General features: G+C 45.8%; 1 protein-coding gene across 2 annotated transcripts in view; it reads right to left on the reverse strand.

Annotated features, from left to right (window-relative positions):
• Positions 1-14,496, reverse strand: part of GLI3 (GLI family zinc finger 3) — a 276,807-nt gene that overhangs the window by 121,050 nt on the left and 141,261 nt on the right. For both annotated transcript variants that reach the window (XM_064575454.1, XM_064575455.1), the window contains exon 4: positions 3,369-3,474. In XM_064575454.1, coding sequence (XP_064431524.1) covers positions 3,369-3,474 — 106 coding nt within the window. The remainder of the gene's footprint in view (positions 1-3,368; positions 3,475-14,496) is intronic.

A 14,496-nucleotide genomic window follows, 5' to 3' on the forward strand; every position in this document is an offset into this window, starting at 1 on the left:
AAATTTCCGTACATATTTATAAGCCCTGGTGGTTATTATTAGGCTGTAATTGTAGTTGTTCTAACACCTAATAAGCCATGGTTGGAAAAACAAAGGCAGGTTAATTTGTGATTTCCTCTACTCATTCAGAGGCAAATTAAGTGTCAAACGGCTAATACGGAACATATTTCATTTTATGAGATTTTAATTTAATTCTGCACCATATCGTTGATGCCTTAATATAGGGTGGTTTATCTAAAAAGAGGAGCAATTTATAAACCTCTTTCAATAGAATCTTTAATGATAGGATATGATAGCTTAATTATCACAGTTCCTGCCATCCTTCTAAACAGAGATCGGGCGGCACTTCCGTCATCAACACAAATCCCGTTTTCAAGAGACTTATAATTTCGTTTTTTAACCTGGCACCAGAAGGACAATTATGTGTACAAAATAATGAGAATATCCCCCAATTTTGTCTTGGTATAATTAGAAATGTTTATCCTAAAAACTCTGTAAGCTCACTTGATCTCATTTTCTAGAAGACAGTTACAGAGAGAGCATTTTGGAACCTGCGTTCTAGATAAAACCATTTTACTTTTCCAGGATACTGCTTTACGGCTCAGCAAAGATGTCTACATTTCAGCAATGAAGCCATCCTGGCCCAGATGACCCTCCGCTCCCAAAATGATCACAGGCGTCTACTCCTAGCACCTGAGAAGGTGCAAAAGCAGGAAGGGGTTCGTGATTGAGCGAGGCCAGTGTTTCTCGGGCCCCCACTGCCTCGAATGCTAACTCCCAGCACTCGTTTAGATCCCTGGGCTCTGAAGACTACCCACACATATAGGACTTCATTGAACTCCTCCTGCAATTTGGGGAGTCCGGTAAGGCAGAAAACCGCATTTCCAGGGGATGAAACCGCTCCACGCAAGGGTAGGTTACCAGAGTTCCCAGAACAGGTGAGTGTAAATAAAGCAAGCGTGGGGGGGTTGGAGCTGTCCTGCTCATCCAGTCTCCTGGATGGACAACCTTTTCCAAGGGGCCTGGCCGGGTGCTGGGCACTGCCGGGCAACGAGCAGGAAACCACCAGGAAAGGGGGTATGCACCACAGTGAAGGCTCACGTGGGGTGCTCTGAGGAACAGCCTCGGGAACACCAGCAGAAATGACATTTGAATTAGGCCTTGAGGATGAGGAGTTGAGCAGAAGTTGGCCACGCAGCAAGGGAGGGCCACTGAGGGCCCTAAGAATGTCCTGTTACAAAGGCGCACGGGAGAGATGGGCCCTACCCTCCCGGAGCCAAGTGCATAAGCCCAGGTTCCCCATCTACAACCCTGCTAGGGCTAGCAGTCCCGGGGGGCCACAGACCCACCTCCTCACTACACTCTGCCCACGGCAATGATGCTCCGAAGCCTCCAGGACTCTCCTGTGGGCCTCGGGAAGGTTGACTAGCCTGACATTGTGAATGTTGGAAACGGTCTATTTAGGAAGCTAGACAACCATTTAGTCAATTGTGTGAAAGTACCCGAAGGCTTGGCTGGAAAAGCAGGAAGTCCCTAAAACCTATAAAAATCCCAGCTCAGCAGTCATACCTGAAATGCAATCCCCAACCCCAGGACTTTCCAAACTTGACCTGCCTCATCTTGCCGTGTCCTTATCACAGGTGAGCTAATACTGAAGGTACAGTGATCAGGGCCCAGAACACAACGTGTGGGCTATGTGAGGGCTTGCTATTGTTGTATTCTGCCAAAGAACCAAGACTTGGGATTTTTAACGGTTAAATTCATATTTGCATTTAATAACAAGGCAAACTATAATGAACCCATAGGAACTAGTTCATTCCATCATATAAACTCATTTTTTGGGGAAGTTTCTCTGTAACAGGATTTTGGGAAGCACAAAGAATTCTGAAATTCCACAGAAAATCTGATTTAAATTACCACGTCACAGAGACTGGAGTCTGGGAGGAATCAGCCATGTGCATCTCCAAAGCTGGTCTGGTCCTTGCTGGCTCTGTACCACGGGGCAGAGCCTCGTTGAGGACCTTTGTGGGCCCATCTGCCCCGCAAAGTCTCCAGACCACAGGGGTGAATTACACGGCAGGTTTTGGCCTGAATTTGGAACGTCCTTCCCTTTTTGTATACGGGTTTTTAATTGGCCTCATGGTTTTATTTGAGTATATTTTTAGCAGGCTTCAGAACCCCGTGAACACTTCCTTGTGTTCCAGTGAAAAATCAAAGAATAAGTCACAAGTTTCTGTATTCCCTCTTTATAAATACCCACTTCTCCTTTAATGCTCATGGAAGTCTGCAACACAGATTTATTACTTACCTCCAGGCAAATCTGCTCTGAAATTACAATTCAATAATGGGGGATGGATCCAAAAAACTGTTGGTAAAATATTATATGTGTACATGGGCATGTAGTTACGGCTGTTAATATCAATTAATTCTGCTCACAGAGGAGGACTTGTTTTAAAACAACTTCATTTTTCTTTGGCATATACGTAATTACACAGCTTAACTAATGGCCATGGAGACGCAATCTACCATCTAAATAACCAGCATTATTCTTCAAAGTATTATTTGTGCTTTTCTAACTTTACTGTCTCAGAATGTAGGGTGATTACCAGATCTGACTAAATGTATACATCAAGGCCATGAGGAAAGGGCGGCCCCTCCCAGACGCTGGCTCCGGTAATTACAGTTCCAGACGGTCCTCCGGACATGACAACAAGAGAATACCATCTTAGTGTGGAAGTCCACTACTCTTTTTACCCCCAACCTGGGTGAGATAATATTTGTTTCCACAAAATGCTCTGCTTTCTTTTCTAATGTACATGATCACCATCATTCTTTCCCTTTATCTTTGTGTAAATCACGCACTTGATCATGGGTGCCGTTCTGTTTGGGAGACATTTCCATCAATCAAGTCCCTGTCGCCGGCCACAGCATGGGGGCCCTGAAAATTCTCCATGAAAATTTAATGACAATTCGTTGTGCTCGCTGGGACAGGAAGAACTTCCAGGTAACGGGAACGTTAGCATGAAACTCTTCAAACCCAATCTCTCCCAGATACATATTCTCTGAGGGGTAAGTTTCCATTAGACCTCGACTGTTTAATTTAGTATTTACAGCCCACAGAACACACGTCAGCAAAATATATAGTGAATACTTGCCAGCCACCTAGTGTGACAGGCATTCTTCAGGAAGCAACGGGGATCTGCTTCAGTGAGTCCAGGAACAGACAGGCTTGCCATATTTCAAAAGTAAATCTTATACTCCTACCACATCTTCAAAGCCCGGGAGGCGCACCGTTAACAAAACGTCGTGGGACAGGAAGAGCTCGTGCTCAGTTCTGCTTCGTTAAGGGGTCAAGTTTTACTACTTACACATGCAGTGGAGGAATTGGAGACGGGTCATAATGGTAACGCCCCTCATGATGTCTTGCATCGATTGGTACAGGAGGGTGGAATGCAGGAAAGAGATGAGAAGGGTCTGAAACAGAAAGAAAATCCAGCATGTATAAAAGAAATGCTCTGAAACAGAATCCCAGCCCCCGACACCATACCGTGCTTCTGCCTTCACAACGTAGGCCGGGTCCACTTTCGAGAATCTGTGGAAATACTCTTCCAAGGTCATTAGGAGGCCACAGGGGACCCCAGAAGTACGACCACGCACCTTGTACCTGCACCCCCAAGGACATGGGGGTGAGGAACGCGGCGACAACCCACACGGAAAAACAAGAAAGGGGAATAAGGCATGTCCCATCCTGAAGGGAAGGGTAAAGGGAGTGACAAAACCAAAAGGAACAGATTTCAAGACACACATTTCTTTCTATAATTGTACCGTCAATGGAAATTTAGACAAGACGTAATATAAAGACTAGTTTTGTTTCTCTCGTATCCATGATGCTTCTTAAAAGAAAGAGTCTTTTCTAAAGTCCCTGCTAGAATCCATGGGACTATATACATGTATGTCTGCTCTGTCATACATATGCATGGTACACACACACACACGCCCACGTGATTTTAACATTTAAAGGCACACTCCCCTCCTTCCTGTCCTGGGTCAGGCCTCCACAGTCCTGACCCAAGGACAAGGACAGCAAATCTACAGGTTAGCCAGAGAAATGGGCTAACCGGGCCGGAGGAGGTGGGCGGACCCTCTCACACTGACAGGGGGAGGCTGGGAGCAAAGGAAGGCCGGCAGCCCTGACATTCACCTTGGACCCAGACCGGCCTCTCCGCTGTCGGGCTCAGGCTGGGGTTCGCATTCCCTGGGCTCCCATGTGTGCACTACTTCAGAGAGTTCCTCAACTCCTTTGACTAGAGTAACTTAAGCGGACCATCTCTGACAAATCTGAACATGAACGTTTTTGTTTTTGTTTTTTTTCTAAATAGTGATCCACCGTAAAACCTGAAGAGAATTTTGCCAGATTTTATCATGAGAAGCTTGGCTGATCCCAAGTTTCTCCCCACGTTTCAGGAAGCAAAGGGATGGAGCGAAGGTGTCTCCACGGCCGTGAGCCCTGCATTACAGCATATACACCGAAGCCTCTCTTCAAATATTGCCTTCCACACACGCATGCTATTGCATGCGAAGAGAGTCCCAGGGATTGATGTGCACGCCAGAGGTGCCTCAGGAGGGCTTCCAGCGTTTTCTAAAAGTCTGAAGGTTTTGCTGGACCTGAGGTAGCCAGTAGAACAGATGATCCAAATGAGGCCCCGCAAACAGGTTCTGAGTTGCGTCTGGAAGAAGGGACATAGAAGCTCCAGGTGGAGGTGAGGGGCTGTGCCAAACACGACCAGGCGTGACCCACCTCCGCACCGTGGATGTGCACACGTCCCCGTGTCTGAGTGGGGTGTGTGTGTGTGTGTGTGAGATGAATTCAGGTGTTTTTCCTTTTCCTCCCTATACATTTCTCTTTCTCCTAAACTTTCTTCAACAAGCATCTTTTAGAATGTCAACGTAACAACCTTTTTAAAAAAAAATTATGAAACCTTACTTCCCTTGTTCGAACTTTGCCCTTGCTTCCTTCCTTTGAGAATCGACTAGTAAGGTTAGGAGGGAAAAAAAAATAAAATAAGAGTGAAACACTCTTGACACAGCGTTGACAGAACCAAGGCAATTCCCGAAGCTATGGGTCCACCAGATGTGGAAACTTTCTTGGAAAACCTCTAGGACTGGGAGAGGAATGTTGTAACACAAAGGCTTTCTGACTGTATCCAGGGCTGCTTGTAAGATAAAGGAGGGAGAAGAGGAATCATCGTGGGGCCCGGCTAGTCACTGTGATATCACCAAGAACAGCCACGCTGGAAACGGAACTGGCGAAGGATTTCCAACTACCTCATCACTTGCCACACTATACGCTGTATAAATTCCACACACACACAAATCAATTCTATTTTAAGTGCACTGCTTAGGACTTAATAGTAAAGGATGTTGGCATCTTTTGTAATGCAAATCTTCATGGCTGGCATGCTAAGTCTGAAAGTTGATCTAGCACTGATGTCAAATGCAGTCCGGGCGCCCCGCAAGTCAGTCATCCTGCGGAGCCAAAATGTCCAATTTCACTTAACTATTTTCGACGAAAATGAGTCATCCTTCTTAAAACAACCTACAATTGAGTGGAGTAATCTTTTTCACTAGTTTGGAAGTCTGACACACGTTCAGTAAATATTTCCAGATTTTGAATTCTGAACCAGGCCTCAGTGTGTCAGATTTGAGTCCAGGGTGAAGGGGATGGCCACCAGACGCGGGCAGGGTGGGGGTCTCCTTCAGTGGCTGCTGCTCACGTGAACACACTTGCCTCCCATGGACTTCAAACTTAGTTCACGTCATCTGCTCTTGGAAATCAGAGAAGTAAGGCCACGAGCACTGTGTTTCAGTCAAGCATTCAAAAAGTCTGGCCCACCTCCTGAGGGTTTCTCCCACATATTTTTCAGGACTGTTTTGAGGGACATTGTGACAGGCACATCAGAGTTGGAAGATCTTTTCACATCTTCCCTCCCTGGCTCTTGGCTGTGATCTGTGTGATTTAATTCTCTCCACCAGATAAGTGGGTGTCAACCGTATCTGCTTTTCTCTTTGTGGGTTCAACGATGAATTACGACAAGGCACAAATCCACATTTTTCATATACATGGGGCTCAAAATGTGTGAATTTATTCCACTTTCAGTATCATACATCTAGGAAGTAACACCCCTTCTCATCGTTTGAGTTTTGATCATGAAGTTGCGCTGATTATGTGCACACAGGCAAAGACCGACCTGTTGATCCTATAAAATCAAGAGTGCACCCGAGCAGCATAAAAATCTCCTCCCCAAGAAAACCTGTAGGGCTGTCATGGACATTTAAAAGGCACTGCCACCTTTTCACTTTAACGAGAAGGTATTTTAACAAGATTTTAATTCACTCTTATTCTCGCCCTCTCTCCTTCCAGAACGAAAGAGAAAATGACCAAGCACTGCAAAAACAATTTGAGAGGAAAACGGAAGATGCGATTATTGGGACATTCGTTGTCCTTCCTCACTGTTGCATCTGATGTCTTGTGAGCTTAAAAGTTCATTCTGACTGAGAGTATGTGCTTATTTATGTCCTAAGGAAATCTGTGGATTCTGCATTCTGGAATTAGGGTAAATAAAGAACAAAAATTAATGGGATTGATCTGATTTGAGCACACACATCTGGTCTTAGTTTAAGCATTTTACTCTTTCTATTTGCTTCCCTCTTGATGCAGCCTAAAATAAGTTCTCTTGGACTGATGAAGTCTGTGCAAACAACTCTTCCTGGTGCATCCGCAATCAGTGGAGACCACAGCTCCTGAGCTACCTTCTGGGAAAAATGCACTGCAACACCCCTCCTGCACTTCGAGACATGCCTGAGCACGGCTTAATGGTATAAACGAAGAATAAAAAAAAAAAAAAAAAAAAAAAACAATGATTCTGTCCCGTCCCATCTGTGCCATCGCATGACATTAACCCTCATGCATTGCTCGCACAGAAAAAAGTTCCCAAGTCCTCCAATGCTGGGTGCTTCCCTTGCACCCTGGCCTGTCATTTGTATGTGGAAGATCGCAGTGTATTCCATCACGGGCCCAAGGAGCCATCCAAGAAAACCCGCACGACAAGAACAGGCGTGTGTCGCCAGCAGCCACCATAATTAACCACTACGCGGGTGACTATTTACACACGAGCAGCGCAGCTGTGGAACATCATAACTCAAGTGGATGTGTGCAGAAAGATGCCACACTGCAGCCCTCTCCTGCTCGGGCCCTTGACAAAACACCGCATGATGACTTTTCCAAAGTCAGGAGAAAACTGCTGAAGCAGAAGGAAGTGCCACTAAACCTGGCTACCTCCTATTTATCATACAATTTCCTGACTGATGGTTCCACAAACCAGCTGCTAAGTGCTGTGTACTCTACTGTCAGCAAACTAACGGGCTAAATGGAAGACGGGGAGAATAATGTGCAGAACTGGTAGAATCAATTTTACTGAGGGAATTAAAATTCTACCAGGTGGGGGTGAGGCTGCGGAGCCGTGGTAAGCAGTCAACTGTACATGCTTATGGTTGCAAAGATGATTTATTGCATACGTGCAAGAGGCTTGACTATTAGACCAAATTCCTCTTGTACTAACCCGAGCTTTGAAGAGTGCGTATTATCCAAGGCTTCAGTGGAATAGCCTTTAAACCCCATAAATATGTAATTGGCTTGACACGTGTTTAAATTGAAATGCATAGTAAAAATATTTGTGCTGGGTATAGTTGTCAGTGTTCGATTTCATGCTGGCTGTCATCATGGCACGCATTAAGGGTCTCATTAGGAATGAGAGGCATTGATTTCGAGGTCTCTTCACAACAGCCTGGGTTGATCGTAAAAGCTATAGCCAGACAAAGACACTTCGAGATTTATCTTTGGTTGCATCTTTCTCCCAAGAAGTAGTTTTAGGATCCCCGGGCTAGAAGATCTCTTAGATGCCACTCTGGAAAACTGTCTTTTAAGGTATGAAATTTCCATATAAAAATTGCAGTTTAAAAAAGAGAGATCAAAGTTGGCTCACTTCATGCCCTAAAGGAGTATAATTCACAGAGGGTACTTGAGGGTCCAAGTTCTCCTGGCTAATTTAAAGACTGAAGTCATCTGCGCATTCACTTTGGAACTTACTCAAGACCAGAACTAGAGATTATTGTTCCTGTCATTAGGGCAAAACCCTGCCCGTAGGAATGTCCAAGCCCCTCAAATTCACTCAATCGCCTGTTGTCAGCAGAAATATCATTAAAATCCCATGTGGCCACCAGCCACTATACCAGAATATATCACCAAAATAATCACCCGGTGACTATCGAATGGGAAGTCTCAAGCCAGAGAAAGGGAGAGGGAGAGAGACCCTTCCCCCTTCAGGGAGATGGGGAAGAGTCACCGGGGGTCTTGTCTCTGCCTCTTCCACCCTGGGCATCCCCAGTCATCACCTCGGTCCCTGCGAGACCTCTGCCAGGCCTCGGTGGCCTGAGGGAGACACCACCCAGTGGACTGACTCGAACACCCGGTGGACTCACCCCACGGCGCATGAGGAATCTTCTTTGTGGTCTCACACGCTTGTGGCACAGAAGTGAAAAACATCTCCAGTATCATTAGCATTTATAAGACCCTCTGTAGCATGGCGCAAGTTTTAAAAACTGGTTCTAATATACTTGAGAAATCTATAGATGTCTTGCCCTTAAAAAAAAAAAAAAAAAGACCTATTATTTTGTTACTTTATACCACGGCAGGAGCCTTACTTGGAAAGAATACGCTACAGGAGGGATCTGAAAACTACTGTGTGTGGGCCAGTGTTTGTCAATAAAGTTTTATTAAAAGACATGCATGCTCTTTTGCTTATAAACTGCTTATGTCTGCTTCCACACGACAGCGACAGAGTTGATTAGTTATGACAGAGAACACATGGCCCACGAAGTTTGACATATTTATTGCCTGGCCTTTTTACAGAAAACCATTTGAGGAAACTGCATGTCCTAGAGCACCACAATAAAGGAATTTTCTGAAATTCTTACCCTTCAGAAAAACCGCCCACAGATTTTTTCTTTCCTATCCATGTAATTTTTGACTGATAGCACTACATATGTAAAGTACTTAGATACCAATCTGTGTCACTTAAAAATATCTTTACAGAAGTGTCCATACTAGTAATTATTCTGAAAAGGGATACTTATCCTGTGATTTTGGCAAAACCTATCCTAAACAAATTCTAAGATAGGCATGTTGATGAATGAAATTGACTATAAATTTAGCAAATAATGGCAATAATCATTTAAACTTGCAAATTTAAGTTTCCTTATAAATTAAGTAAAATATACACAAAGTTTCATAGAAGGCTGATTATTTTTTTTAAAGATTTTATTTATTTATTTGAGAGAGAGAGAGTCAGCACAAGCGGGGGAGGGGGCACAAAGGGAAAGGGACAAGCAGACTCCCCTCTGAGCAGGGAGCCCGATGTGGAGTTCGATCTCAGGACCTGGAGATCATGACCTGAGCCAAAGGCAGACACTTAACCAACTGAGCCACATGGGCACTCCCCTAGAAAGCTAAATAACAACAAAAACTATGCTATTAAAACCCAATGAATTTTATTTCTGGCACTCCTGAATATGTAAATTTCCATGGGCATTTCCCACTACTCAAACAACAATCTTTCTATCATTTCTTCCATGCAAGCACATAGGCATATTAAATTAATTAATATTTTAGACCTAAATGCTACAGAGCACTACACTCGGGTCATACCATAACCCATCCATGCCATGTTCCTTAACAAATAATTACGTATTTCCAAAAGAAAATGACAAATAGCCCTCTGCCTTTACCACCTTGAATGTGTCATGGGTAGTGAACAAACAACTGATCTCTCCCCTTTTTGGTTCCTTCTAACTTCCTTCATCAGCAAGCCTTTGCACATTTCTCAGCTAAAAATCTCATCCCCTAGATTCCCAATGATGGAAATAGACCACATCTATCTAGTGGTCAACCAAAGGAATCCTTCCACCCAGTCTCTGGAATGTGTCTTGCTCATGATCGCATATATGTGCATCCATGACATTTTTGTTGTCTCTAGCTTTCCTGCCAGGATAGAGAGAAAAAGTAAACAGAAGAAAAGGCAGCATAGAGAAATGAGAGAAGGTTCACAGCCATTTTACTTAAACCGCAGAATTCTCTGGGGGAGATCACATGACAACATATAAGGATTCACTACATCTAAGAGTGGCAAATCCATTTACTTTGAAATATACTAATGGTGTATTTCCAATGACAATAGTAAGCTTGGAAATTAAGAGATGGGAATTGATTACTAATCACAAAGTCTTATATCAATGACCATTTTTTTGGTACAGCATAATTCAAAAGCCAAATTCATAGCTCCAAAAATCTGCACTAGGAATCTTAATGCTGATAACATGAAAGCAGAGGATGAAATGTTTGCAGGAAAAGTGTTTGGTATCTTGGATCTAACTACAGAGGCCTTGGAAACACAGTGGACTCAGAGCTTGCCTGGTTTAGTTAGTAAGCCAACAATTAATCAACAAAGGTAAGGTCTAGGCGTTGTATCCTATCCAAAACAAATCTACTCAAAAAAGAGCTCCCAAACACTTTTTCAGTGTTGCAAAATTAGCAGAAACAGGTAGTGAAACGTGATAGCAAAGGAATACAGTGATTTATATTTTATAAAATTCATACACATTTCCTCATGGGATGCTCTTGGCAACCCCAAGAATCATTTCCAAAGCTTTATTATTATTCCCCTGAGTCTTGTTTCTCTTTATTTCCTATTATCATGACAATCTAGAGAGTTAAGAAGGGACACTTCCCCTATCTGCTCAGAAAATTAAATGATCTACCCAAAGCTGCATGAAACTAAGGCCTTATGACCCAAGGAGGTGCTCTCTCTACTGGGCTGGCAGAGCATGCTGGAGGTGGCAGAGTCCAGGCACTGGGAAGTCCTACTGGAGTCTCAATTCTGCTTCTGAAGCAGGGGGCATGAGGAGCCCCAGCCCGACCTGGACAGAGACTGACGGGGCTGATGCTCGGAGCATCAGGGAGTTAGTTACCTGTGTCTGGAGAGTCCCATGGCACAGAATGAGGCCACTCATCCAAGTCCGCATGAGAAATATTTTGATGACAGTGGAAAACCAGCAGTGACCTCAGGGATATGCTGGCTGGTGTCTTTGCAGCCAATGAGAAATAAATGAGGCACATATTCATTCGGTTCAGTATCAGACAAGAAACTGGTGAAGAGTAGATTTTTGGGGCGCCTGGTGGCTCAGTGGTTGAGCATCCAACTCTTGATTTCAGCTCAGGTCACGATCTCAGAGTCCTGGGATGGAGCTCTGCTTCAGGCTCCACACTCAGCAGGGAGTCTGCTTGGGATTCAACCTCTTCCTTTGCCCCTCCCCCAGATCATGCTCTTGCTCTCTCAAATAAATAAATCTTTAATTAAAAAGAGAGACTTTTTGGGGCACCTGGGTGGCTCAGTTGGTTAAGCAACTGCCTTCAGCTCAGGTCATGATCCCTGGGCCCTGGGATCCAGCCCCGCATTGGGCTCCCTGCTCAGTGGGGAGCCTGCTTCTCCCTCTGCCTTCTGTTCCCCCTGCTTATGCTCTCTCTCTGTCAAGTAAATAAAAATAAAATCTTTAAAAAAAGAGAGAGAGATTTTTATTCTCTCCTCTTTAAACTCCACTGGCCAGGCCATTTCCAGTTCCCATCAATCAGTAACCAAAGGCCTTTCAAGGTTTACCTCATTAACAGTAATTACTAATAACAATAGAAACAGTCACAAGTATGAGTACTTTAACACATGTCAGGTACTGTACTAAGTCTTTTAGACTCATGGCCTCACTTATGTCTCCTGATAACCCTAGGAGCAGGTATGATGAGTCCGCCCGTTCTTTCACTGGAGAGCGATGGTGACGGCCCTCGTTCAGGCAAATGCAGGAAAGCATGGCACACCAGTGTCTTTTTCACTCCAAAGTCAGCCCTCTGAGGCTCTAATCGAGGCTGCCGGAGTTCAGGCTTTCTATCATTTCTTATCTAAACTGTATTCTCCAGACTTATATTCTTGTAACTTAGACTGGCCATGTCCCTCCCTGCTCCCCGGGTCTGCAGTGGCCCAGGATCACCTTCCCAATGCAACACAACCTCCGACGGGCAGTCAAGGCCCCCAACAACTGGCTGCATCCCCATGTCAGTGCTCCCATGTGCAGCCGCTCATTGTCTCCGGTGTCCCCTCGATGGAGAACGAACTCCCTCCTACTCAACTTTTACTCTGACTTCGAGACTCATGCAAATACCACCTGGTCAGTCCTGCCAGGGACCCGGAGGGAACACTTGCTCCTTCTTCCCTTCTCCATCATTCGGGTTGTGTGGGAGCACCATGGACAACCTGTGCAACTCCATCCGCACCTCCATGCGCTCCCCCATCTCCTCTCCCACTAGGGTCGAAGCTCTCAGAGGGCCCTGGTGTTCCTCCTCAAGCACTCTCCCTCGCACAAGTATAAGATGACTCAAGACTGAGCTGTAAGCATGGCTGGGGCAGATGAACAGCCATAAAGAAGAGAGGTGCTTACTCTGTTCCGCGATCATTCCGGGCATCCCTGCCCTGGCCCACTGTCAGATCAGGACTGTCTACTTTCCATCCCAGGCCCAGAAGAGGCACACCCATCCTTGTAGGAACCCACTAAATGTTTACTACAGGAATGGCGAAGGGTGCAGAGAAGACTAGGAAGGAAACTGAAGCCATGGGATGGCGGCAGTGGACCGGGCCAGTCTCCCACGCAGGCGTTGCATGACTCCCATCACCCCACAGGCCTCCAGCAATAGGTGCCCCACCATCTCTTCGGAATCCTCCCTGTGCAGGACTCCAGGTGCCCTCCCACATTCAGAACACGCACGGGGCCAGTCCCAAGAGATGCCTGCACACACAGGGCTTCACCAAGGCTCTGCTGCTCACCCTCCAGCCCTGCGAGGCTGCCTGCTGCCTGCCACATGGCCAGTCACTTCAGGTGGGCGTGCGAAGCCACCATCCAAACCCACCCTTCCACCCCCAGCCCGGGAAGACAATGGTGGGCGATCAGCAATAACCTCCCCATGCTGGACCTTTTCCAAGACACCGAATGCCCTTTCCCGCCAAGAAAATGTTGATGCTTCAGTGAATTCGGGATACTTGAGCAGGCTAACACCCATATGGAGAAAAGCTCTTTGACACAAAAGGTTGGAGGTCAAAAGTTTAAAAGCTCAGGACACAAATGACAGGGCCCCCCTCGCCCACACTCTCCCTCTTTTTGTCAATAACATCAAAGGCCCTGGCCTGTTCTTAATGCTATTATTGTTACGCCTTTGGAATCCATTGAAATTCCAGCACATTTATTGCACACCGGGAACCCTGAAAGGCTCCACTTTCCTGTCCCTTAAACCCTGACTTCTCACTGTCTATGAAGCCTCCTGAAGCAGGAACACACAAAGCCTTTAAGGAAAGAGTTTATTTTAAGGGCTCCTTTCACCATGACTATAAAATAATAAAGCCCGCAAAGTGATTTTCTTGCCAGGATGAGCAAGGAAGTCAGAGAGAACGGGGAGAATCCACTGCTGCTAGGGTACAAAAAAAATCTCCTTCACACTTTTTGGCTCATGAGAATGTAAGGAACTAAACTGTTCTTCATTTTTCTTGTATTACTCTTTCCTCTCCAATTCCTGGCTATGCAGATAAAAAGCCCCAGAACTGCCCGCATGGGATTCAGAACAACTCCAAGGTCCACTCCCTAGATTCACACTGGGACTTCCTCTCTTGTTGGCTGCCCTTCGCTTTCGCCACCATCTTATCTGACTTTCTTTTGATTCTTAGCCTAATTCCTTTGGGATGCTAAATAAATTTCAGATTATCTCTGTTTTGCCGTCTCCTAAAGTACCTGTTCTCACGGTAATGCCCTTGGATGTCTAAACTGTCCTGCAGGCAGGAGGCGCCTCGCCCTGAGCACCCAAACTTCTGGTAGAACACCTCACCGTGTCTACAGAGAACAGAGGCCATCCTACAGTCCAGACAAGTTAACTGCTCCAAACACCCAACAGCAATTCCAATTGCCAGCATTCCACTTTAGGACTAGGGTAATGATAGATAAATGGGGGTGTCCACAAACCTTCTAGTCTATTCAGCTGGGCACTGTCAGGGACACTCTCTCTGGAGAGGCCAATGGTCTTGAGACCGCTTTCACTGGGCAGGGGCTTTGGGCTCGCTGCCTATAGCACCCTGAGGCCCCGGGTTGCCTGCCCACCTCCGCTACTGCTCCCAGGACTGCCCACGGCCCACCGGCCTGCATCCTACCTCGAACCTCTGCAGTGATCCGTGAGAGATACACTGCCTCAGAAGGTGTGCCAACTGGCCCGTTCTCCCCCGGAGTCCTCCACCAGGGTGTGGCGGCAGCTCACCTTGTCTAAAAGGGCCCAGGCTCTCAATGTGATCTCCATCTGAG

Source organism: Mirounga angustirostris, unplaced genomic scaffold (genome assembly GCF_029215605.1).
Source record: "Mirounga angustirostris isolate CCGP_5_RB_7025 unplaced genomic scaffold, mMirAng1.0.hap1 SCAF_12, whole genome shotgun sequence".
NCBI lineage: Eukaryota > Metazoa > Chordata > Mammalia > Carnivora > Phocidae > Mirounga > Mirounga angustirostris.